Genomic DNA, 26783 nt, shown 5'->3' with positions numbered 1-26783 from the left:
AAGAGTTAAGTAAAGCTGTGCTATCTGCAGAAACAAATCCAGAGGTAGAACAGGCCGGTCTTTATTGTGAAGGTGGCCCTAGCACTGTCCATCATATATGCCCTCTGCTGATCAACAAAATGGACACATGGCAGGTGGGCAGAACCTGAGACCTGTGGCTGGTCCAGATTTTGAAGAAGTTGAAAGGCTGTTGGGAAATCAGAGATGGCTTCTGGCCACAGATCCAAAAGTTCTATCAGATGCAAAGTCATGGAACATACCCGATTGGACATCCACGAAGACCTGGCCCAGAACATCTGTAGGAAAAAAAAAAAAAAAGATATCCTTTTCATTCAGTTTCATTGGCATTGTTTGATAATTTTCCACATTAAGTCATAAAGCAGTTATGGTAAATTACTCTTAAATAGCTATAATCATGGTGATCTCAAAATTGGGTAGTTACTAATGTAGTTTTTATCATTAAATTCAATGACCTATAATATATTTGTAAATTTAGGTAGAAAATATTTTTTTGAGTGCCAGAATTATTATATCCTTCATTAAAACAGCCAGGTCATTACGGAAATGTCACACAACATATAGTTGCCACCACCTGGCCCCAAATGTCAGGATGGAGAGGGCAGCCGCACCCTACCCACTGTCTCCTTATTACTCAGGGCAGGAATCGGTTCTAATAGCTACCCTCTGCTTTTCTTGGATTTTGAAGGATTGGTCCTCTACTTTCCAGTTCCCTCAGATAAAGCCATCTGCAATGCTTTTGGCCCTTCATCCCATAAGCCAAATTTGCTGGCATTGCCTCTATAAGTAGTGGGATAGATACACCAGGAAGCCTGGTTGCTTCCTTCTAGATACACAAACAGATGATAGTCAAAGAGAGATAGGAAGCATTCTCTAAAGTCAGTTAGACTTTCCTTCACACAATGCCTGCTGTTCTGTTTATTGTTGAATGTGAAACGCTGGGAGCCCACGCCTGCTGAGGAGGTTGACAGTTTGGACGAGCTGCTTGATCGCAGGCAGCCTTTGAAAGCTACACTGGACAATTGCCATTGACTGTCAACAGGAAGCTGTGATCAGTGAGCTCAGAGGGAAAGGCAAAACAGTTCACATGTAACAGGATGACCAACAGGGGCAGTGACAGCACAGATGCGGCAGAAGGGAAGGTTTCGGGCATCACAAGATTAAGAAACCAGTGGGAAAGCTGACAACGTAATCTCCTGCCTTTTGACTCCTGATGGCAAGTCAAGGAGGTCACACCATTTACTCCTGTCCTAGTCTGTCTCCGGCTCAATTCCTTCCTTCGTGGCAAAATACTTATCATTATAATTGTAGTGACAAATACATTGGGGCATACAACTAAAATGGGCACATTCTTGTAGAACTTTGTTTCATTTACCAGGATAAAAAAATGTCAAGAAAACATGCCTTTTTGTTTAATATATAAAATAAGATTCAGTTTGAAGATTTACGTGCCTCCAATATCCCTGCACTTGCTGAGGTGGCCGCATCTGTGGCTCCTGGAGTCACGTGGGTTCCTTACGCTGTAGTCTGGCTTCTAACAGGACTGGCTCATAAATTGTGAGGATTGCTGAGTCCCCAAAAATATTTTCTTCCCCATAAAAACAGGAAAAGTGCTATGTTTTCGGGAAAATTAGGGGTGTGCTGTGCTTGTTGACTTACACATCATAAATATTTAACTAGGGAAAGGTGTCCTCATTTCCAATTGTCCTCATTAACATTTCGCCATATTTTAAAAAGATAATCCATTTCAACGAAACAATTTCTGTGTAACTAAAAACTTCAAGATAAAACACAGATAATAATAGCAAGACCTCATACAAGTATAGGTTCTTCTCTCACTTACAGAACTAGGAGGAAAAATTTTAAAAAGTCAAACCAACTGACCAAACAAAATTTTAATTTATATTATGAACAAATGCCATTTTTCTATGCTTGAAAAATACTCATTCAGGGGAAGAATGCATACTATCAGTTCCTCCTGCTTGGTGACTTTCAGGGTCCCCCTTAAGGCCGATACTATGTATCCACAGACAGAAACATGCATACACATTTATTTCCAAAATAAGGAAGGGATATGTTCATTTACTGTACATACTTCAGGCGGTTTTGTTTTAGAGAATCCGCTTCAGAATTGCTTATTAAAAATAACAAAAAAAATGGGCTAAAAAGGAAGCAGAACGTAATTTTCACAGGCTCTGCAGAGTTCACAAACTGGACGATGTAAACAGCATGCTGATGCACACACAGGCGAAACTGGAAAACAGTAAATGACCTCCACAGAGAAGGTACATTCCGGAACCCACCCCTGAGTCTCAGAAATAATATTTTAAAAGTGCAGCTGACTTTTAGCAAGATAATCAGAATCTCAGACCAGCCACCAATGCAGTTTCTAATGTTGAAACACTGTTATCCTTTCCTACCTGGAAATTCTGGCCCCTTTATGCAATCACAAACTTTTGGAAAAGAAATTAAAATCAAATTAAGGTCCTCATGCTTGCTTGAAGAGTGTGTTACTGATTAAGCCATATCCCCAGCCCCTTTCCCATCCTCCCATCCACAAAGCCCCATCCCAATCCTGTTTCTATAGAGGGGGGAAGAGGTGACAGCTTGGCAGCCTTACCCATCCATCACTCTTTCCCACTGGCACATGCAGTGCCAAGAAACCACAACTACCTGAGGCAAACATCCTGAGAGGCACAGTGATGTTCCTGCCACTCTGAGATCTGCCCACCAGCACATCACTGCTGCCACAGTGACCATGGAGTTTAAAGCATCTCAGGACCCTGTCCTATGTAACCTACTGCCTGAAAAATTGGTTGACATTTCCAGTGAACAAGTTTTCATGTGCTGTTGTAGTTGACTGTGTTATACTTACCCATAGGTACAGTTTGGATGGCAGAGGTGGCAGACATTATTGGCATCTGCGTACTTCCAGACTAGGGTGTTGTTCTCCCCCATGATCCCAGCTGGACAGGTCTTGACACAGTGAGGACCGTCAATATAGTGGGCACACTTAATACAGTTGTCTGGCCCCTGAACCAAGGTATACAAAAGGTTGCATTTGTTTTATTTCTTTTTTAAATGGAAACTGCTTTCTATTCACAATATTTACTATTAGAAAACAAAAGACAAATAAGAGATTCATCATCATTATTATTGTTATTATTATTATTTCATATGTGCATGCATGTCTGTGCATGACTTGTATGCCTGATGCTCATAGAGGCTAGGAGAGTGAATCAGAATTCCTGGATGGAACTGGACTTACAGGTGGCAGGGGGCTGCCATGTGGGTGCTGGGAATTGAACGTGGGTCCTCTAGAACAGCAGCCAGTGCTCTTAACCACTGAGCCATCTCTCCAGTCCCGCTGCAAAATTTCTTAAAATATATGACAAGTTCTGGGATTTTTCTTGCCTTCTATGTCCACAACAAGCTACATTTTTCTGACTGGTTCTGATTCAGATTTACTTTTTAACAATATACAATATACATTTTTAATTAATTAATTATGTATGTATGTATGTAGTTGTGTTTGTGGATGAAAATGTGGAGGCCTCAGATATTCTTTCTACTAACTCTGACCAGATACACAAAACAATCTGATTTGTATGCTATAAGCTGCTAAGAGAAAGTATTTGTTATTTTGTTTCCCACTAGACTCTCAGTCACTCTAGTACAACAAAGTTATATAAACCAAGTAAAGTTACCCATAGAAAAAGCAATGCACTTATTATACCCAAACATAAATTAAACTGTATTCTTCACTGCATTTTAACACTATTTTAAGACATTGTGGACACCACATTTGTCAAAGTCATCTTGATTGGACTACATAAACTTTATATCCATATCTTTCCTGCAGATCACATTTCAAGTTAAAAGAAAGTACTGAGGGAGGCCAGACTTTGACTTGCTGAGGCACATGCTCGAAAACTCCTTTTCGTATTTCTCCAGGGAAAAGAAGGTGGCACGTGGCAGCACTGGCCGCAGAATGGACTGTGTACGTGCGACGTTAGATTCTGTACGTAAGATTTGTAAAATCCCCAGAAATGAAGGCAGTGGGGCTGCCTAGCAATGTTCTTCACACTTCACAGGGAACTGAAATAAACCTGTTAGGCAAGGACTTTCCCTTGGCAAAAGCAGCGGTTGTTTCACTGTACCCATGAAATTTCAATCCGATGCCATGTGAGCCTGCAGACCAGGGCCTTACTTTGTAACCAGTCATGCCGACAGCCTATTTATTAACTCAGTTCTGGTTTCACTCTGTTGATTGATGGGCAACTTCTGAAACATGTTTCAATTAGGAGATTCTGATTTTGCTGCTGGAATTCAAACTGAACCAGAGACCTGCCTGTCCACAGTATCAAGAATTAACAGGGTAGGGTGTTGGTGTCAGAGGCACCTGAATTCTCAAATTCCTTATGAGTTTGTGGCTGTATGTGTAGATAAGGAAATGAATTTAAAAAAAATAATGCTGGGGTTTCTTAAAAAAAAATATTACATGGATTTGTGAAACAATACTTTGTGGTGTTTTATTACAATGAGGTGGTGATGGCAGATGGTACAAGCTGTGAAAGCTACCTGGCAGTGTCTGAGCCCCAGCACAGGATGTCCTGTGGCACCGTGAAGGGACGGCCATGGTGAGATGAGTGTGGGATGCTAGGCAGGTAGGTGCAAGGCACCTTCACTCAGCGCGGCCACTTTCACAATCAGATCGTGGGCATCTCTTCCCTAGAAAGGGCTTGCATAGCCATCTTTCCTACTGGATGCTTTTCTTGCTAATGTGGAGGCTTTCCCAAAAACGCAGGGTGGACAACAGCCAAGGGCTCTTACCCGGCCTGTACAGGTGATGTTCATGGTCTGGGGCAGACATTCGGGGTGACACTGGATGCATTCAGATTTCTCCACGAACTCCCTGGGCTCCCTGAGAGAAGAACACAGTGAACTGATCATCCCATACCCTGGACGGATGGCCTATCCCAGAAACTCAAAAGAAATCTTAACGTCAAAGGGCCAGAAGGCTGGGACTGCCTTGAAATAAAACATGCTCAGGTCACTAACAGAAGAACCTTAGGTCACATCAGAGACAGCTTCATTTATAATCAGGGATATACATTTTCTAATAGGGATAGTTTTTGAATGCCAAGTAAGACAACAAAATATGAAAAACATCTTTATGAGCCATCCCTTCCCTCTAAGGGAAAAATTGGTGAATATTTAAGCTGCCAAGAAATGGTTTCTAAGACTAAGGGATAGAAAAGGAATGTTTAAGCGTGTTCATTTCCAGGGCCTCTGGAAAACATCTTCCTGGGTCCTGCCTCTCCTGGTATTGCAATGTTAGATGCATTAATCTGCTAGCCGACTTCTTTCAAGTGGCCTTTCCTCTGCCTACTTTTAGTAGTGCAGGCTGAGCTGGCAGCATCAAGAAAGAAGTGGCAGAGAGAGAAGAAATGGCCACGCAGCAGCAGCAGTAATAGCTGAGCAGTCATTAGGCGAGCTGCAGGAGCAGGAAGCAGCCAGCTGCTTGACAGGTGAAGAAGAGGCCAGCTGAACGGGTCAAAGGGGATGTGACAGGGACGGCAGAAGCAGAGAGGACAGAGAGCTGAGGCTGAAGCATAGCACAGAGTAGAGACAAGAAACTGCAGGTCCTGGGTGCTGAAAAGAGTTCCAGAGTACTTCTAAGATTTTAGAGCCTAAGGTCGCAAACATCCTGGGCCTGAGAATTATAACAATAATCTCTGTCAAGGACCGAGGAATCTGTTACACAGGCCCTTCTTACAACTAAGGGCTAGGGAATCCCAATGTGCTAGGTTTACACACACGAGATAACACTTAGGAGTCCTATACCACAAGCCTACACTAGACTTCAAAGACTTGTAAAGCTAAGGGTCTCAGTGGCCAAGTAATGAATCAGGGTTGTAACAGTACAGGGTGCCTTGTGCACCTGTCTGTTGCCACGTTTCTCTGCTGTCAAACTGTGAAGTGTACCAAAGAGACCAGTGGCCAGCATCGGACTGGTTTCTCCTTGTCACTCTACTGTCCCTATGTTGGTAGAACACACAGTGACTACAGCCCACTGACTAGTAGGCAGAAACCCACAGCAGGGATTTTTATGAGCTTTGTCTGTGTGTCACCTCCTGCAGAAGGGCCCCAATTGAAGAGTAGGCAGGTACTGCAGGGCACCAGGAATCTCACACTAAGTGACCTGTGCCTCTGGGCATGGTGAAGAGACTTGCGGGCTAAAAATATGAGTGCCTGATTCTAAGAGGAAGGACTGGTCGGCCCTCCACATGTTCAAACAGCAGTTATAGCAGTTGTCCCAAGTTCATTAAGGCATTCTTATGAAATCAAACTTGCCTCTCCATCCTGCTCTGGAGGATTTTTGGATGCAGACTGTGGTCCACGCCCTGTTAGCAGAACAGGATGGAAGGTTTTCCCAGCAGCATCTGTAACTCACAGGGCTCTTCCTACCATAGCTTCCCTACTTCCTTAAATTAGGGAAAAATGCCATCCTCTGCCCTTCAGTTTAATTTTCCAAGTAATTTACTTTAATCATTATCGGTATTAGCTTAAAATGTCACACAAATATGGAAAGTCTCATCGCATGCACAGATTGTACTTTTGCTGATTACTATTAAGTTAAGCAAACACAGGAATTTACTTCTTTGTCCTTTGTTGTAGTACAAAGTCATTCGCACCACTCAATGGTCAGTGTTTGCTAGGGGTACATAAAACCAACACTTAATTAGGAGATATTCTGTGTTATTATATCTTAATTCGGCAGGACTAGTGGACTGGAAAGAAAAGACCAAAATGCCCATGCTTTCTTGGCTATCTTAACCACTGGGTCTATTCTACTTTGAGAAATTCATATAAAATGAAAATCTAAAATATTCCTGAAAAAATTCAGGAAAAGAGACACGATAAGTGATCATGCTGGATTAAGGAATAACGAGAAACTGGACAGATTGCATGACAACAATAGCAACAACAGAAACCCGAATATAAAATAAAGATAATAGCAAGAACAAAGAAAAAAATAACATGGGTAGCTACAAAGGTATAAAAAAGAGCATGGTGTTTATTCCTTAGCTACACAAAAGCTGAAAGAATAGTGTCTCACCCCTCCAGGACGTTGCATCTCTGCACGCACTCCCTGCCCCTGCTGACGTTGTGGCAGGAGACACAGTCCTTGGGCTCAGGGCCCCAGCAGCCTTCCGAGGAGCATAAAGGATTACAGACGTGGTTCAAGGCCTCTGAAGAGACACAGTGAGATGCAGGGTCAGTTAGGCCACAGTAACAGGAGGGGTCAGAGGAGGTGACACCCTTCTGAGGGGCACTGTGCCCTTTGCAGACACATAGGGGGTCTGAAAACAGACAGGATGGTGCTAAGGCCTCTGTTCCCTGTGGTGTTTGGGGCAGCTTGGGCCTGACTCTGGGGAGACTTAGATGATAGATGTCACAGATGACAGAAATGGCAGGGAAGGTTGGAGCTGCTTGCTGTGTGCTGGGCACCACGCCAGGAGTGTCACATACAGGACTTCATGTCACCGAGGAACACCACGGCACTGGAATCATCGTCGTGTATGAATGACAAAGCCAAAGCCAAAAGTGATTAAAATAAGCAGGGCAACTTCTCAAAGCCCAATTGGATCAGAGGCGTTCTGGAACTCAGCATTACCTCTGCCAGTGTTGAGAGCCTTGCCATGAACCCAGGGGTATTTGCCAGTTTCAAAAGCTAATTCAATGTTTTAAAAGCAGAGTTGGGAATATAAGTGTGAAATGTCACACATTCTTTGATGTGAATGTGTGGGTACAGGTGTGCATGTGTACTTGACTATAGCAATCAAAGGCTGCTGTGAGCACAGATCTATCTAATGTAATGAATGCTGCATTTTGCTTTTTAAAAAATTACAGCTATTTAGTGGACTAGACCTTAGAGCACACATGACCTTACTCACTAACAGAGACACACGTCTAACAAGGGGCAGCTTAAGGGAAGAAGGGCTTACTTTGGCTAAGAGTTAAGAAGAGACACTGCCCATCATAGTGGTAGGAATAAGAGGCCAAGTGTTCGAATGCTCCCAGACCACATAGAACTATGAACATCTCATAACGAAAAAAAATGTATTCATCCTATCTTCTTAAGTCTTTAAAAAAATTACATTTATCTATTTATTTCATGTAGATGGTGTGTATGTGCATGCCACTCTGTGTGTGTGTGTGTGTGTGTGTGACAGAGAGAGAGAGAGGGAGAGAAAGAGAGAGAGGGAGAGAGAGAGAGGGAGGGAGGGAGGGAGGGAGGGAGGGAGGAGGTAGAGTTGGCTCTCTCCTTCCATGTGACTCCTGGCAGTAGAACTCAGATTGTCAGGCTTGGCAGCGATGCTCTTTTCTGCTCAGCCATCTCACTCGCCCTTGTTAAGTTTTTAACAGCATCAATATCGTTCAGAGTCTGAAGTCTTTATTTTTTTTCTTGAGACGCAATGCAATCTCTTAACTGTTTGCCTCTGTGTAAGCAAACAGTCAATTACAGACTTCCAGCTCACATGACACTTAGTAAACACTCCCATTCAGAGAGGTGGAATGGGGGCCCAGCAAAGAAAGGCTGGACCAGAGCAAGACTGAAACCCTGTAGAACTATCCAAGCCTTGGTAGTTCGGTCCCTCTAGGTCACCCCTTGCACTATGCAAAGAGCTCCCCTTTGGCCTGCTCTATTCCAGGCCTGCAGTTTTCCTGAGCAGACATTCCACCCTGCTGACATATCTAAAATCCTGCAGTGTCCACTGCAACTTAAGCGTCATCTCTGCAAGTCCACACAGTGGCCTCCTTGCAGGGACTCCAATCCCACCTGGCTTGACTGGCTCTCTGGAACCTTGGCACCAGCTTCCATGTCCCCTTCACTCTTGTATCCCTCACGTGTACAAAACTGTGATGATGCCCATTTCAGCAGCCAGATGAAGATGTAGCCTAGCCTCCACCAGCAGGCAATCTCTTCAGTAGAACTCCCAATTTTCCCTCTCTTCTTTCAAATGAATATACATTTTCACAAGATGCACCCTTTGGTGGGTGGCAGTCTTGCCCTCAGAGCTCCCTTTTCCTATTGTCCCAATGTGGGTATACAAGGCTTCTTTTTAATGGTGCTAATCTCTTTACAGTTACAATTGCTTTCTTAGCACCTAACTTACTTGCAAGTTTAAATTCTCCCCCTTTCCCACCAAACTGCAGAGTTTTTATCTCTATCTGTCTGATTCTTTCTCCGGCACACTGTAGACTTGGATAAAAGCAGTGGGCAGAAGCCATGACATATCCTGAATGCTATGGTTTGTGTCTTGAGATAGGTTCCACCAATCAGGCCTTTGCTTTCATATGCAGAATCTGTGACTAGAATACATTGCCAGCAGCTCTGGCTCAGTTTACAGTAGTGTCCTTGTTCCCCTCAGGAATCTGATGAACCGGGTTTCTACTGTCCACATTTCTCTCAGAATTCTGGTCTTCAAAACTCCCACGAGGATGGCCTTTTAAGCAGTGCTTATAACAATTCTGGGGCTTACTTGCACAAAGTTCCAAACTTCCCCACAAACCAGACCCAAAGGTGTAAGTACCACACCCTCAAAACAATCAAAGCCAAGGCTCCACCGCTTTGACATCTTTTCTCATTACAGCAACCAAATCCGGATACAAAGCAACTGAAGAAGAGAAGGGTTTGTTTTGATTTACAATTTAAGCAGGGGATTCAACCAATCATGATGGGACAGCATGCCAACAGAGGTACAAAGCATAGGATCTCATTGTAGCGATAGGAAGCCAAGTGTGGACAGGAAGTGGGGCCCTCAAGACTGACTTCCTCCAGCAAAGATCCACCTTCTAAGCATCCTACAAGCTTTCCACACAGTGCTGTTAGCTAGGGACCCAGTGTTCAGACGCATGAGTGAGTCTCTGGAGGACATTCTACATTCAAACCACACACGGCAAATTCACCCCATGAGATGAGAACGCTCTGGAAATCTGATGCTAGTGATACAATTATGAATATGCACATTTTAACTTGATGGAAGAATGCAAAAAGCAATTAGAATGTTTGGGAGAAACCTTTTCAGTAGTCCTCTTAAAGATGAATTACCTCCAGGAACGCTCTGCGGAGGTGAGATGGGGCCAAGTACTTACTGCAATCTTTCTCAGCTCTGTTGTTCATGATTTTGGTTTTTTGACTGGACGTCCCAAAGAGTTTTTTCCAGTTTATTGTGTTTGCGTAGCACAAATTTCGGTTTCCAGAAATGACCACATCTCCGTCACTTATTTCCTTGAGGGAGCGCAGCCCCAGTGATGTTATGTTCAGGCCAACAACCGCGAGAGAAAACTGACCGCTAAATGGGGGAGGAGAAAAATTACATTGTGTGTGATGGTGAAAGCAACAGGCCACCCTCAAATTGTGTTTTTCTGGGCCACTTAGGTTTCCCGAATACTGTATTTCAATCGCTACTAATCATTTTGTGAAAGGTATGAATCACAACTTGAATGCAAGCGATTTTTAAGTTTCCTCGAGGAAAAGCCAGTTTCTCATCTATTTTATGATCTTCAACCTTGGCTAAACTGGAACACCAAATCAATGGCTTCATGCCATTTCATTTACTATATTTATAGTTTTCCTAGAAATCAAGAACATATTTTCTATCACCTGCAACATCAAAATGTACTTTAAGGAAATTTGTGTGTCTGTCCATCTACCTACGCACTCATCTGTCCAGTCATATTTATTGAGCGAATACCTGAGGTTCCACTTGCCAAATACCGTACAGGTTAAATATTTGTCTCTTTTACTCAGGGACCCTGTCTAGGTGAAATAATCACATAGGCAGAAGTTTTTGAGTCCAGAGAAATGAATGCAGCTCTAGTGAGCACTGTGGCAGCCAAGGGTGGGCACCTTAGTAGCTCCATAGAGGAAGGCCATGGAAGGGTAACTTCCTCCAAGGCATGATATCTCATATCTGAGACAGAGAGCGCAGAGCTAGGTAACATTCTACAGGTATGTGCCCAGTGGGTGTCTGGATGAAAGTCAGATGAAAGGGAATGAAATTCCAAACCATTTGGAGGAACAGGACAGTGCAGGATGTGTGTGGGTGGGAGGGCTGGGGACAGGCCTGGGGATGGTGCTTGAGGTCAGAGCACAAATGTGTACCCCTGCTGGAGGAGCTTGGACGGTCACCTGTGATTGATGGAAAAAGCACATATTGGCGGTGTGTATTTATTTGTAGGAATCCTCTTTGACACTAGCATCAGGAATGGGCCAGATGAGACAGAATGAAAGAAAGAATGAAAGCTAGTGGGCTAACTGCCGAAGTTCAAAGCATCATTTGGCAGACCCCTGGTTCTAGTCGCGCTTCTTCCCATTGTTTTCCCTTCATGAACCATCTCTTCCCACCGCCTGTGTTCAGAGAAGTGAGGGGCCCTGGGTAGGAGACCCACAGCGACCACTTACTTGGGATTCATCCCAGCACATGCTCAGTGAAGCCAAGGAGTCATAGTGTGGCTAGGGTCTTTGTTGCAGGTCAAGCCCTAAGTTTTTAATGAGTCACACCAGGAGCCAGAGATCATCCCATAGCTTAAATGCTTAAAACTAAGCATAAGGCTACAGTGCAGCCACGCGAACCACTATGCTAGCCTTAGCAAAAGCACATCCCTGAGAACTTCAGAGCAGAGGCAGGAAGTACGGGCAGCTGTATGGTATCAGAAGTGTCTGACTAAGGGAGTTGATGGACAGCAATGTATATTCTGTGTGTATGGTGCTTTGATTTGTTAACATCCCATGATATTATGTGGTGTCAGTGGTGGTAAGTTTAAAAAGAGTTATCATAATCAGAAAGCTTTCAAGGCTGGTGTGAGCTACAGATTTCCAAATTTCTGTTTCTCACTACAAATCTTAGAATTTCTCTTAATCTATGAAAGATCTCCCTCCTTCTCCAATTTCAGTCTGTCTGTCTGTCTGTGTGTGCATCTGTATCCCCCTCCCTCCCTCTCTGTGTTTGTTTTTTTTCCCTCTGTGTGTGTACATCTCACTGTTGTGGCTGGAAGACTGGCCATGATAGGTCCCCAATCTATTTATCATTAAAACATTACATAGGTTCCCTGGTGTGACATGTTATATAACTTAAACTGCATTATTATCAAATATTAGCCAAACACAAACAAGGAGACCTTCTATAAAACACCTGGCCATGTTTTTCCATAGTGTCAAGACAACGAAAATGAGCAAAGACGTAGGAGCTGGGGAAGCTTGCAGGGGACTAAGAAGACACCAGAGGTCAGTGCAGTGTGGGATGCTGACGAGGATGGACGAAGAACAGATCCATACATGGAAAATCTGATGGACTCAGAAAGAAGGACATGTTGAGCGAACAGCATCGCACAGTGTTAGCGTCTTTAATTTTAATCTTCCTATCTACTCGACTTAAGTTGTTTGTCACATTAGGGGAAGCTGGTGAAGGATCATCTTTGTGCTATTTCTGTACCTCTTCTTTAAGACAAATTTCAAAAAACAAACAAAAAAACAAAAACCAAAGAAAGTTTCCGAGGCTTTTGTTACGGCTGACTTACTGTTGCTTTGTCCTGCCACGTATTATTTCTAGGTTCTCAAAAGCATGGAGGTCAGTCCAGTTTGCCGGCCAAGCCTGAATCAGCAAAAACCCTAGGTGGAAGCAGAAAGGCTTAGACACACTGCACCTGAAATGTCTTTGTTTTGCAGGACTTGCGTAAGGGACAGCAGCAGTGGCTTCTTCCTGTCCTCACCACTAAGGATGATAGTGCACTTCCGGACACAAGTCCAGGTGACATTCATCCTGTCCCCTCCGGTGGAACTTTGATTTCCTGAGTGCACTTCCCTCAACCCCAAGGCCAACTCCCACTAGAGCAGGCTGACCATGTGATGCCTTTGAAAGGACTCAAATCGCACACCATGACACTTCTCTGACTGTTTTTCAAGTGGCCTGTTACCAAGGCCTCATTTTCAAAACACTTACTTCACTTAACACTGGTCTTCAGAGCAATCTTGTTTTTTTCACATCAGCTTATCCCCGTTTCAAAGATGAACAAAATGGAGCAAGGGGCGGCAGTCATGGATCGCAGACTCCGCAGTGGACAAGCATCTCCAATCCAGTTTATGAAACTCGAGAACCTGCAGTCCCTGCTAGCCCTCAACCTCGTATCCTCCTGCCTCCCTGCACCCTGCCCTCTCTCCTCCTGCCTCCCCTTGTATCTCTGGGGTTTAGGGTCTGAGCAGAGAAGAGGCACCTACTTGTGTCATATCAAGCCCAGCATGGTGGCAGCAGCCTTGCTTTAAAGTGCTTTCAACTTGCACAAAGGGAAACTGGATTGTTAAATGCCCCAAAGAGTTATCAGGATGGTGGAGAGCTTCAGAAACCACATGTATATGCCAGGGAAGAAGGGGGAAATGGGTCGAGGGTCTTTACAAAATTTAATATCCCATATACTCTCCCAGATGCCACAGTACAAACCTGTTATTTCCTTTACGGTTTTCAGAATTTCTAGTTCCCGTGGGTCCAGGGGAGGAGTGTGTGTGAAGGAATCCCTGAAAGGAACAGCCAAAAGGTTAATGATCAGTCTCCGTGCTTTAAAAAAAAGTCGATTTTGCAGCTGTCTTTCCAGGTGACTCAGCGGTTACTTACCCCTTGAAGGCCACTGGCAGGATATGAAGGTCCCCGCTGATGGCAGTGCAGTATTTGAAGTGTTTGATGTTCGTAGCATTTATGGAAAGCGTGTCTTTAAATTCGCCAATGCCAATGCCATTACAAACTGTTAAAGAGAGATGTGTGCTCGCTTTACATGTGCCGAATTAAGAAGGGATGGGCCTGTCCAGGCAGAAAGTGAACCCTGGTGCCATGCATTGCTAATTCATTCCACCAACTCTAAGGGGACCCTCCAGGTGGCAGAACCCCTACAGCAGGCTTCAGTGTTCCCGTTGGCCACTGGAGTAGGGCTTGGGGTTGTCCTTGTCACAGACCTCTGTCAGATTTGAGCTTTCCCTCTTGTTTTCTACCTGGACCTACTCTAACTCACTTTAAGACATTGGCTCCTTGTAGGTTTCTAGGACCCGACAATACAGGCCGTAAACTTCAAACCCCTACCCAGATCTAGCCAATGGGCAGAACATTCTCCACAGTTGAGTGGAGAGTGGGGGGTCTGACTTTCACATGTACTCTGGTGCCTCATATTTAACCATGTCCCCTGGAGGGGAGAGACCTGGTGGCACTCAGAGGAAGGATAGCAGGTTACCAAGAAGAGACTTGATACCCTATGAGCATATACAGAGGGAGGAAATCCCCCTCAGTCACAGTCATAGCGGAGGGGAGTAAGGGGAAAATGGGAGGGAGGAAGAAATGGGAGGATACAAGGGATGGGATAACAAGTGAGATGTAACAAGAATAAATTAATAATAAAAAAAAGAAATAAACTAAAAAAAAAAAAAAAAGACATTGGCTCCTCCCCTTTCTGTCTACGGACAGTTCATCCACCTGGGCTGCAGGTGGCGCCTCTGTACCTGGTTCAAGAGAACTCCCCACCTCCTCCACCTTTGTAACTTGGCTTTGCAAGTTTATCTTGTACTTTACAGACAAAATACAATTAAAAAAAAAAAAAAAAGAGTAAGGTGTGTTTGTTTGGAGGTGGCCATAAGGGTTCCGCACAAAGGTCAAGGAAAAGCCTAGTGTACACTTCACCTTTGCGACAAGGCCCATCGCATTTTTTGCACTTCCTGACGCCGTCTTCTTCCACTTCAAAGTAGTCAGGGCCGCAGGCCCGGACACATGAGCCATGATCTGTCACCACATAGTTTCCTGAGGACGAGGCAATGAAAAGAAGGTGTTGAAGGCCACAGCAGGTGCTCCTAACCTCCCACAAACATCCTCGGGCCCTGCTCTATATGCACAGCTGACAAGGTCTCAAGTGTTTGGTTGCCTTTGCTATGAGGAGAAAGACTGATAGGTTTCAAGCAGAAAAGGAACCATGGCTGAGTTTAATGGCTTTTCTGACTGTGATGTGGAAAAAACAGATACATGACCTCAGGCACGAAAGAGCACTGGGAGGGAACACCATCACGTGTGCTCACTGACCGGAAGCCCCTCTTTGAACATAACTTTACTCTGTCAGGGGTCTGTGTTTAGAACTTGCAAGGAAACCTTGACAATGTATTACACACCCATTAGCGCCTAGCAAACAGTTCCTGTCCCACACAGGTGACTACAGTTTGCTCTGTGTTTGACAACAGCTTTGTCCTTTCCTACCTGCCAGGTGGTCCTTGGTGGGGCAGTGATAGGATCAGTTTGTTCTGCTTCCCAGATAGGTACCCCAATGTTTGTCTCCACTTCTCCTCCCCTTCATGTAGCCTATCTTGCTTAGTATTTATGATTGATTATAGAATTAAGAAACTCTATGCTCTATTAAGTTTCCCAAATAGATTCTCAAAAATATGGGTGTTAGTATTATATCTTCAAGTCATATACTCTTGCTATCTTAGGCTTTGAGTATTTCCTTTGGATTATAATGTTCTACTTACTACACTTTCACACAAAATCTCTCTATGGCATGACTGTGATGACTTGCCTTTCATCATAATTTTCTGTTTACCTTATAGTGGCTTATTATATTTTCTCTCTCCCTCTCCCTCCCCCCCTCTCTTTTTCTCTCTCTGTGTGGGTGACCCCATAGTTCCTCTTTTACATTTTTTGGTATTAATTTCCTTTCTAGAAGTAAAGGTTGATTCTTAGGGCTCTTTATATGTTGTTTTACTTTCTCTGTTTGGGACTGATCCATGAGGCCATTTACTTACAGATACCATAGAGGACCATTATATACATAAACAAAACATGAACACAAATGAGTAAATCAAAGCAAAACCAAAACTGAAATACTCTTAAGAGCCCAACCTTAACCACAGGCTTTTCCACACAAAAAGGTCTGTTCTAACTTAGGTCTGTTAAAGACCAGCACAGTATACAGTCAAACAATGATTGGTCCAGAGGGACATCATCTTATGCTGGTCAACTTCAGGACACACCAAGTTACTATAGCTGGCCCTCAGACTTGGGGTGAAGCTAGGATCAATGCATGGGATCAGTGCAGGGGAGGCCACCATTTGAAGAGAGGACCCCGGCCCTCTGCAGGCTGCCTCCGCCTCTGTCCTCAGAACTGAGCTGGCTCCTCATCTTTGTACCTGGCTGGGCATCCACTAACCTGCCTGACAACAAGACAAGCACAGCAGCGGCCCCCAGACTGCCCAAGACTCCAGCACAGGACAAAAGAGGACATGGGTGACTGTGAATCAAAGCTGGGCAACTCACGGGGGCATTTCTTCACACAGGTGGCACCAAAGCTGTACTTCCCCTCAGGGTTGACATCCATCTGATACGTGGTGGGGTTGTACAGCATAAGTGGTGGGCAGGTGTCTTTGCATGTGGCTTCATCTCGGAACCTGTGGCAGACCTATCATGAGAGGGACAACATGTCTGGTCAGGGATGTATCATCCAAATGAAACAAACCCAGGGCCAGGCAGCCTGGAGGCCCGCAGGCCAGTTGCAGCTCTCAGCACACAGATGCTCAGTTAGAGAGGAATAGCATCCAGTGAGCCTGTCCAAGGTAGTGAGAAACACCTTCCCCTACAAGTACTAAATAGTATTTCTAAGTATACTGACTGTCCCCAGTTGCCATAACTTAGGGTATGTGGGTAGAAAAGCACATCGCTATTGGTTGCAGATGATGAAGAAATCTACACATGACATTGGGAAGTATGGTGTGCCACTATTTTTAAACCCAGTATACAGTGGGCTTCTCTCATAAAGAGAGCTTTAGAATACTTTTTAGAATTTATTGCCACACTTCAGGAGTCTTAGCAGGAAGGTTCCATGCGGAAAAGTGTTAGCTCCTCTGAAGAACTCCATTAACAGTTCTTTTTTCCTGGGCTGCTTGCTCATTAGAATCAGCCCATTCTACTTAAAAAAAAAAAAAAAAAAAAAAAAAATAATAATAATAAATTCACCCCTGGGGCCAGGTTTAGTTTCTGGAATTTAAGAATCTTCTGTTTCCAGAAACCAAAGAATATTCTAGACTCTAGCTTAGGGTAGACCTTCCTTTTCTGGACCCTGATGGGACCTTGCTTGGCCTGGTACTGATGCCAGGAATCACACTCGCTACCCCTGATGTCTGCAAAGTTAACACTAGAACTTTCGCCAGAGCTTCTTCAGAAGTGGCGGCAGTGGGGGTGGGGTGGGGGAGACATCATGGGTTGGGGGAGGGCAGGGGAGCAGCCCAAGAAGGCATCAAAATATGATGGGCAAAGTAGAGTGATGAAGATCAGAGGAGTCCAGTGCCATGCTGCCCAAAGGTCTGTGTAACTGCAGACAGTTCTCAGGGGATCTAACAGGAGCATTTGCCACAATGCTGCCACTGTTGGCTACGATGACACTCACTTAAAATGTTTCCCACAGGAAGGCCCCTGTCACAGTCAGGTGATGAGCAAGTCCACAGTTCTAGCCCCTAGTAACTAGAGTCTTACCAGGCAGTCGCTTTCTCGGGGCCCTGTACAGCCAGCGGCACACTGGTTGTGGCAGCAGTCGCTGGGGGACCTGCCACGACAACGCCGGGAACATTGCTGGGCACAGATGATTTTGGTCACTGAAAAGGAAAGGTCACCAGTGAGCAGCTCATCTTCTAGGGGCACTGAGGAATGCTTGCATGGAGCGGAAGGAAGTGAATGGGAAGCAGATGGCTTTAGTGACAATGGAACAGGCTTCCAGTCATTCATGTTCAGCCAAACCATATATTTTTCTTATCATTTATTTTGAATCACTTAGGAGAACTGATTAAAGCAAGTCTGATCAGACATTTCGAATGAGTAGATATTAGGTAGGAAATTGCTGGCAATTCAGAAAGCATACATGGAGCACCAAAAGAGTACCAAGAAGGAAGTAGCTTTCAAAGGAACATGATAGTTAAGTCACAAAGGCAATGAACTAGGGTCAATTTTGAAGCTAACACACTCCTCCGTTCTTTGGGCAAGCCAGCAACCACATTGAAGTAACTTAAATATTTTTTTTTCCTAAGTAGGACTCACACATATGTTCCCTGGAGAAACACTGTCAAACTTCTGTATTAGTTGGTACCAGGAAAGAGTGAAGTGGGGACAGTGAACAGGGCATCTTGTGTCTCACCATGGGTGCCTGGGTGGTTAGCTTTTAGGCATTTAATTATAGAGTAAATTGTCCCAAATCCTAAGCCTTAGATAGTGGTGTGCTATGAAGCTTGCAAGTCTGTTCATGAAACAGTTAACACTGGGTCTTTGGCCAAGCTCCTGTACTTGTCAAGTCACCAAGGTGTAGGAGATGAGGACCACATTCTGTGTGAGTTCTGTTCACTGGGCATTGTGTCTCAGGCCCTGGCCTTTGAAGACTTACATTTCTGGCAGTTCGCCTCTCCTCCTCCCCAGCAGCTTCCATTGGGACAGCTCGGATCACATTTTTGGCCTGAAATAAAAACCTAGTAGTTAAATGCGTAGTTCAGTAAAAGTGAACAAATGGCATGGAGCCGATGACACTTCTCTTCAGGTCCTAGAGAATGTTCTAGAAACAGGGAACAGCTTGGAAGCTTTGTGTTCACAGTGGGCTTGGATGGTTAGTAGGATAAACTGAAGGACTTGTGCACTTCAGCTGTGGAAACCGAGAGACAGTACCTATGGACTTGTCACAGCCACACAGATGACAAATCTACACGAGTTTAGGGCTCCAGAGGTGCCACCTTCGTGGGCTTCCCCAACCAGCTTGGCTGAGTATAAGCTTACTCACCTTACCATATGCAATCTGGACTGACTGGGTGGGGCAACCACCCCTGGATGTTTAGGGGTTTTAAACCGTGGCTGGTAGACGAACACGCCTCTTCTCTGAGCCATGGAATGGTGCTGAACATGGCACAGGAAGTGCACATTCTGATTCTGTGAGTCACTTGGCCAGCTACCTAAAACCTTAGTTAACAGTTGGCATGCTACTACCTGGAAATCATTGTAACTAGTAAATTTTTGTATTTGGTCAATATCAAATTGCAGCTACAAAGGCTTTTAATCTCTTAGTTCTACACTGAGAGAAATGTGAAGACCGAAGTGTTGGCCAAAAAGTTGGTTGAAAATTTCTGTGGAGCAGATTTATTTTTCTTTTTTCTTTCTTTCTTTCTTTTTTTTTTTCACCTGTGGTGTTATGTACTTACCATTCTTTCTAAGCTGTTAGTATGCTCTGGGCAATAATGCATCATACAATATAAAATATAACTTTATTTCACATGGAAGCTTATTTGATGGTGTCTGAATTTGGCTTTTCAACTTGCTACTATAAATATTCATCCTCATGGCTCACGTTTTCTTCTAAGAATATTATATCTATATCTATATATCTCCAGAAATATACTATAAATATGTATAAGTGTGTATGTATGCATACACACATATTTTATTACATATAATTAATAGATATTTGGAAATTATTTTGAAGTATGGAATAGCTGATACATTTATTTATCTTCTTTCATGTAAATCCAGTCTTAAAGCCTCACTCTGTAAACTCCATCAACACAGTGTGCACTGGTCACAGTGGGCTGCTCTCTGAATCTCAGGTGCGTCACCTATACAACACTTAAAAATCACCTCCTAAGACTGTTTTTACTGTTGTTAAAGAGGAAATGCTAAGTTCTCACAGGAAGTCTGTGTCTACAAACTACTTGTCAGCAGAGGAGAGTAGAAGGTATGGAGACACAGGAGACAGAGCTTGCCCATCTTCTAATATGTGTATCTCTCTTTTCCTTGTTTTTTTTTTCCCCTCTTCTATCTGTTACAGCCCTAACACTTTGGCTATTTGTCCCTTAATCGTTGCCATTGCGGAACAATTTGTTGAGAGTCAATTCTTACTTGAAGCGTCACTTGCTTATGCCATTTTGATTCAGTCAGGCTTATTCTTATGACTAGTTCTACAGTTTGGCTGTATAATGGCCCCTAGAGGCCCATGTGTTAAAGGCTTTATGGCACAGAGAGGTTATAGGAACTTTAAGAGATGGGACTAATGACCACCCTGGCATGATGTGCCCTAGGGTACACGACAATTTGTTGAGAGTCAATTCTTACTTGAAGCGTCACTTGCTTATGCCATTTTGATTCAGTCAGGCTTATTCTTATGACTAGTTCTACAGTTTGGCTGTATAATGGCCCCTAGAGGCCCATGTGTTAAAGGCTTTATGGCACAGAGAGGTTATAGGAACTTTAAGAGATGGGACTAATGACCACCCTGGCATGATGTGCCCATGGGTACACGAATGTTATGAGGAGAAACTAACCCTATTCTAGTGGGACTTAGGACACACTCCATAGAAGGAAACACATGCCTGGTATTGTAAATCTGGCCAAGAACCCATGGCTGAGGAGCTCCTAAGCCCTCGGGAAGAACTCATTGCTATTATTTTGCTAAACGGACATAGGATCAAACCGCCCTCAAAATCCTTATCTCTGTACCCATTAGTGCTCAGCCCTCACCAGAGAAGCTTCTTTGTAAAGTAGACGACAATTACTACAGAGACTCACAAAGTACAAAGAGAAAGTGTCTGTGGGTTGCTCAGCCACAGACAGGATGGATGCATCACAGCCTTCACTTTCAAGACTCAGTGCAGGTCACAGAGAAAGGGGGGGGGGTGCACATAGAAGAACCAGAGGCCAGGGAGCATTGCTGAGAAACAGCATCATTGGCATGCTACAGGCCTGTTGTACTCATGGACCCACAGCCACTGTGGCTGCCTACCCAGGACCTGCAGAAGACCAAGCTGGTCAACATTCTAGCATGGGTGGGAGAAGACCAGAGAAACCAACCCCTGGTTGCTGGAAGAGGGAGAGCCAGTTGTTTTTAGGGGTGTGGCGCTGGTTGGTTAAGCATGCTCCAGTAGATGTCTCACACCCATGCATGTATGTGCCCCACTAATTGTATCCAGTGGGCTATTTAAAAAAGATATGAACAAACAAACAAACAAACAACAAATCAAGCTAGGGTGGTAGAGCACACCTTTAATCCCAGCACTCACGGAGTCAGAGGCAGGTGGATTGCTGTGAGTTTGAGGCCAGCCTTGTCTACAAAATGAGTGCAGGACAAAGGCTACACAGAGAAAGTCTGTCTCAAAAAGCCAGTAAAATGAAATAAAATACAATACAAAAGATATGACAGAGGATGCCGGGAATAGGGGAGTTGGAAGGACGATAAGGGGATTGAATATGATCAAAAGTCCTTGTATCCATGTATATAATTCTCAAATAATAGATTAAAAAAATACTATATTGAAAAAGAGATGGGAGTTCTGAAATCCCAGTCACTGAAGGCTGCATCTATGAAGGGACAAGAGAATCCTGACCTCTCCTCTTTTCCTGTGAGCACACTTCTACCACATGTCACCATCATGGCAGACGGGCTCACCACAGGCTCAGGAACTCTATAGCCAACTACCCACAAGTAAAACCGTAAAACTGTGAGCTCAAGTAACCCTTCCTTACATTAAAGTTGATTGTCTTAGGCATTTTTTATTCCAGTAACAGAAAGCTAAATTTGTTATTAAGTTAATACCTTACTGGTTCAGAGATCAAATGTTAAAACATTTGAATCTTGTATACTATTTTTCAACATTCCTTTGTGGGTTTTCCATACACCAGTAAGTGTAAACAGGCCATTATGTGCTAATTGATTTTATCTGTGGCAAATTCAGCTCTATAGGCTTTCCATGTAGCATTTTAAATATTAATTCACCCACTGTACATTAAAATGCTTAAGAACCACTAACCTTGATTTCATGAGTAATGATAATTAAAAAAAAAAAAACCACTGTAAAATACTGTTTTGTTTCTTACACTGTCAGTGTCACAGTGGGTATCTGGTAGAATATATATCTATAAAACAAAAGACTCACTACCCACGCTCATAATTACATTATTCAGAGAGTCAACCCAAGTGCCCACAAGCAGACAGACAGAATGTAGTACAAACATATGAGCTTTGAAAGGAAAAAAAAAAAAAAAACCTGGCGTGAACTACAATATGGACAAACTTTGAAGACATTAAACTAAATGAAAGTAAAGCAGACGCAAAGAGACAAACAGTGTACAGTTCTGTTCTCATGGGGCGCCTACAGTAGTCAAATTCATAGGAGCAGAAAGCAGGGCAGGGCTGCCTTGGCCAGAGATTGGGAGAAAAGGAAAATAGGTCATGACTGTTTACTGAGCTCAGAGTTTCAGATTTGTAAGATTTGAAGATGGATGGTGGCTGGGGCTGCACAACCAGATGCTACTAAAATGTCACTTAAAATGACTAAGGTGAGGGAGTTTCTAGAATTTTCAACCCAACTATTTTAATCAATTAAACGGTAAAGATAAAGCAACTAAGTAAAAAAAAGTTTTAGTTGTTTTGCTTTTTTTTGTTGCTGTTGTTTATTTATTTATTTATTTATTTTTTGATCCCTGCCAGCTCTACCTCGGGTCCAAACTCAGCATGTGTGCAGCCCGCAGTGACTGGAACAGAAAAGTAGGAAATGGGGCCATGCCTTACTTTAAAGTGTTGAAAGATCAGTGCTATTAGGAAGAATGGGCTGGGTGGAGTTTGGTAAGTGAAAACATGTCATTCCAGAGATGCCTCTATAGTGTTAGCCAAGGCCACAGGTTGTGTCCCTAAAGCTTAGTTCTGGTCCTCTGTAAGGCCCTCCGTTGCAGGGGAACTCGTGAGGAGTGGGCCATGGATGAGCTGAGACCACTTAGGAAAATATGGACAACTCTATTCACTATGATTCTATGTTAGGATGTTTACACTGATGAGCAGAGCCCATGGGATCTGGGTAACCTGAGTGCCACTGTGAGAATCAGGAACATGAGCAGCACGAGACTGCTCAATGTCTGTGAGGTGAAAGGGGAGATGTGCTGTACCAGCATGACTGTCACTTCAACGTGTACCACAGAGAAAGGTTCCCTCTGGCTAATGGCCTCACAAAGGTTCTACCACCCCGGGAATGATGGATGTTGTTGTGTACAGTGAAAGAAAAAATTCTTATGTTACTGTCTTGCATGACATCCCCTCTAACAGAAATATCACTTGTTTACTACTTATTTTTGTTCTATGTTAATTAATGTGCTCTAAAGTTAACATTCTCCATCCCACCCCAACACTGTCTCCCACCTCCAACCCACCAGAGGATCGGTAGCTAGCCGGAGTTGAGTGAGTGAGCGATGCACTTACAGTTGTTCAGATGGCTCTGTAAGTCCATTGACATGTTGCCCAGGAAGTCATTGTGGACGATGTCCTTCCACTGGATAGTCTCCACATGGCAGAGGATTGGGTTGTTGCTGAACCTCACAGCACCGATCAGGATCTCTGCATGAATGGAACCACAGTAAGCAAACTCTTTGGCTCCTACCCACTCACGCAGCGCACGCACTAGTTCCTATACAGCGGCTTGGAAGAAGAAGAAATGGGATGACCTTACAAAGTGAGGGCTGAGAAAAGTCGAACCTGCACAGAGGGAGAGAGCCACAACAGTACGGCAAAACGGAAACATGGGGGTGATTCACACACCCAAAATCTGCAGATGCTCTGGGCCACAAAGATGCCTTTAACTTGCAGGCTTCTCTCTGAGAATTGACGTGCACAAGGAGATAGATTTGCCACAGCCATGGCCAAAGGAGACAGGAGGACTGGAGCTTGGGCTAGTTGATATTTAGGCATTCCCTCCATTACTCCTCTGTAAGGTCCAAAAGGCTATCAATTAAATGTGAGGAAAAGATTGGACAGGCAACTCGGCTGTTAAGAGCACACACTGCCCTTCCAGGGGACCTGGGCTGGGTTCTTAACACCCACAGTGGGTGGTTTATAACTCCAGCCAGGGGATCCAATGTTTCTGGCCTCTATGAGCATCTACACCCATGGGCACACCCCACTCCCACAGATATGCATATAATTAATGAAAATTTAGAAAACATAAATGTGGAGAAACCCAACTATAGGCATAAAAGCGACCTCAGCATCCCACAGGTAGGGGATAGAAGCTTCTGGGTGCATGGATTGCCAACACGGAAATGTAGGGGGTGGGGGTGAGGCACGGGCTTCTCTGGGAAAGCTTGCAGAGGCTGCTAGGGAGACAAGGAAAGAGGATCGGCACATAAAGCAGAGTTTAGAGGAAAGGGAAGCTGGAAGTGCTGAAGGCTTCCGGCAGACAGAGATGCAAAGCACAACTGCAGACCTGGCCCAGGTGACAGTTCTCTTGGTCGATGACAGGGGAATCAAAGAACACGGGCAGGCCACAAAGGGCTGGGCTGTGGAGCTCTGCCTGGAAAGTAGAGGTGATGGCAGGACAGGAGAAAGAAACAAGAGGAACCAGAGGTAAGAAGTCAACCTCGGCAGCATAGGCGAGGCACATCAAGGCTCCGGTGATGGGCCAGAGAGGAGACAAGGAGCCACAGAGAGGGGAGAGTCGGCAATGGGCAGCAGAGGCAGCACAGGGGCTTGGTAGCCACCTCCTAACTGAACAGGGAAAGAAAATGAGTAGAAAGTCAAATCTATTATTTTCATTTTAACAGTCAGGAAATGCTCAGTTGTTACATCAGATCTCTATTAAATACTTGGGACCTGGACAAATATAACATTAATTATAAAAATAGGGATAGTACAGTGGTAGTACACACACACACACACACACACACACACACACACACACACACATCACCACCACCACCACCAACAGCAACAACAACAACAAAAGAAGGAACTCAAATGGCTGATGCATTCTTTGCCTGTGGTAACACGGCTGATTTTGTTGACAAAGAGGGAATGTGTTAGCAAGTGTGGGTACTACACTTGTGAAGTGAGGGCGCTGAGATGCAGAGAAAGAGACAGGTGAAGGAATATCTGCAGAGCTGTTGGGCTACTGAGTGATGGAGCTGCGGCTGGAACACAGACAGCCTGGCTCCAGGAGACACCCGCTGATGCCTGGCTTCCTCACATGTGTGAGGCAAGATGGGCAGAACAAGGCATGCCGAAAAGTACCAAACAGGCCATTTCATGCAGTGTGTGTAGGGGAGAGATGAATGCAAGCACAAATTCAGAAACATGCGTGGGTGCTCAGAGCAGTTAAAGTGGTGGGTGGGAATCCTGAAGGCAGTTTATAGGGTGGTAAGGCAGGGAGCTGGGGAAGGAAGTGTCTGGCTGGCTGTGTTCCTAGCTTCAGCTGTGTGGCCACAGCCTAGCTCCACACACCAGGACGCTTCTACTCTGCGCTCTCCCTCTCTTTTCTTCACCTCGTCCCCCTCCCAATCCATACTGCTTCCCCGGCAGAACTGCAGGGCCGACAGGAGGGAAAGAACAAGTCCGGGGCCCATGGCTTTGGGGAGCATTATCTTACTGCCATTCTTTTATCTATAAAATGTCCGGATACAACACCTGCTGTGACAGAGTTACTGATTGAAAAGCCGTCCATGAAGTGCGGGGCTAGAATCGCTGTCCTCATCACTTCAACCATCTTCCTCTCCAATGTCACACCCCTTTCTCCTCTTCCTAACCTACACCCCAGTTTCCACATGACAGTATTAACCTTAAAACCTGCTTCTCAATGATGGCAAAAAGTTATGTACACCAGGCCCCCCCGGCGCCCCCCCGCACCCCATCCCACCTCAATGAACGGTTTTGCTGTCTCCACATCCAACTGTTTTTGGTCCACTTTGGGAATGACATCAAATGACCAAATTCACAAGCTTTTGTTGTAGTCTCCCAATTGTTTCCCTGTTGCTTTGCATTAGTGTTGCTAGGGTTTTGCTGTGTCCAACCAATGGGTTGAATGATGAGAGGCATATGGATAGAGGAAAAAAAGCACGGTGTGTATGGTCTGAGGTATCTGATGTTTCAGACATCTGGTTTTTGTCTTGGAAGGGGTCCCTGCCAGACGAGAGGGTGGGTGCATGCTCTATCTGCTTCTGGTTCAAGCTTAATTCCCACCAACACAAATTCTCACCCACCAAGGTTGACTGGGTTTCTGAAAACACAGTCATTTCTCACTGTTTCTGGACAGTATTCCTCATCTGCAGAACAACTGATTTTTACCTGGTTTTTCCATCTATGTAACTGGTACCTGGTGAATCTTTCAAACAGCACATGTGTTGGATGAATACATCTTCTCTGAGTTTGGATTAACTGAAGAGACAGAGTTGCCAAGAGCCATCAGAGCCCTCCCCGGCCCCGACTCTGTCTTGATGTCCATCACTTACCCTGTAAGTTGTGCATGGGCAGTTCCCTGAGCCCAGTTCTGTTTGCCCCGTAGTTGGACAGGACAGCTAAGGCATAGGTGTTTTCATACAGAGCATTTCCCCTGATGATCTGCAGGTTCTCCAAAGGGATCCTCTCCACTGTATTGAGGGCAATGAGCACGTAGCCGGCCACCTCCTGGATGGTCTGAGAGAGAAAATACAGCTTTGTTTTGCTCTGGAGAAAACAAGAAGTGGTTCCAGGGGGCCCCATTTAACTTCAAAATAACATTCACCTAGTAAATAAATGCAAGACACTTAGACGACTGCCCTTGGGTGAAGGGTTTGCAACTGAACTCTGTATTAAAGAACCGTGTATCATCTGACACGTTGTGATTCCCACTTCCACTCAAGTGAAAATGGAAGTAAAAAGAATTACTTGAATGTATCTCTCATGATTTCTTGTGAAAG

General features: G+C 44.4%; 1 protein-coding gene across 1 annotated transcript in view; it reads right to left on the bottom strand.

Moving 5' to 3' along the window:
- Positions 1-26783, bottom strand: part of Egfr (epidermal growth factor receptor) — a 168674-nt gene that overhangs the window by 26242 nt on the left and 115649 nt on the right. Inside the window, exons 3-16 of the mRNA XM_051165147.1 lie at positions 26337-26520; positions 23320-23454; positions 18478-18546; positions 17580-17698; positions 16368-16509; positions 14748-14864; positions 13698-13824; positions 13527-13600; positions 12610-12700; positions 10183-10382; positions 7142-7274; positions 4852-4942; positions 2894-3051; positions 261-296 (exon numbers count right to left, since the gene is read on the bottom strand). Coding sequence (XP_051021104.1) covers positions 261-296; positions 2894-3051; positions 4852-4942; positions 7142-7274; positions 10183-10382; positions 12610-12700; positions 13527-13600; positions 13698-13824; positions 14748-14864; positions 16368-16509; positions 17580-17698; positions 18478-18546; positions 23320-23454; positions 26337-26520 — 1676 coding nt within the window. The remainder of the gene's footprint in view (positions 1-260; positions 297-2893; positions 3052-4851; positions 4943-7141; positions 7275-10182; positions 10383-12609; positions 12701-13526; positions 13601-13697; positions 13825-14747; positions 14865-16367; positions 16510-17579; positions 17699-18477; positions 18547-23319; positions 23455-26336; positions 26521-26783) is intronic.

This window comes from Acomys russatus, chromosome 22, assembly GCF_903995435.1.
Source record: "Acomys russatus chromosome 22, mAcoRus1.1, whole genome shotgun sequence".
NCBI classification, from domain to species: domain Eukaryota; kingdom Metazoa; phylum Chordata; class Mammalia; order Rodentia; family Muridae; genus Acomys; species Acomys russatus.
Note: the sequence above shows the minus strand (reverse complement) of the source record. Positions and strands in the feature narration are given on the sequence as shown.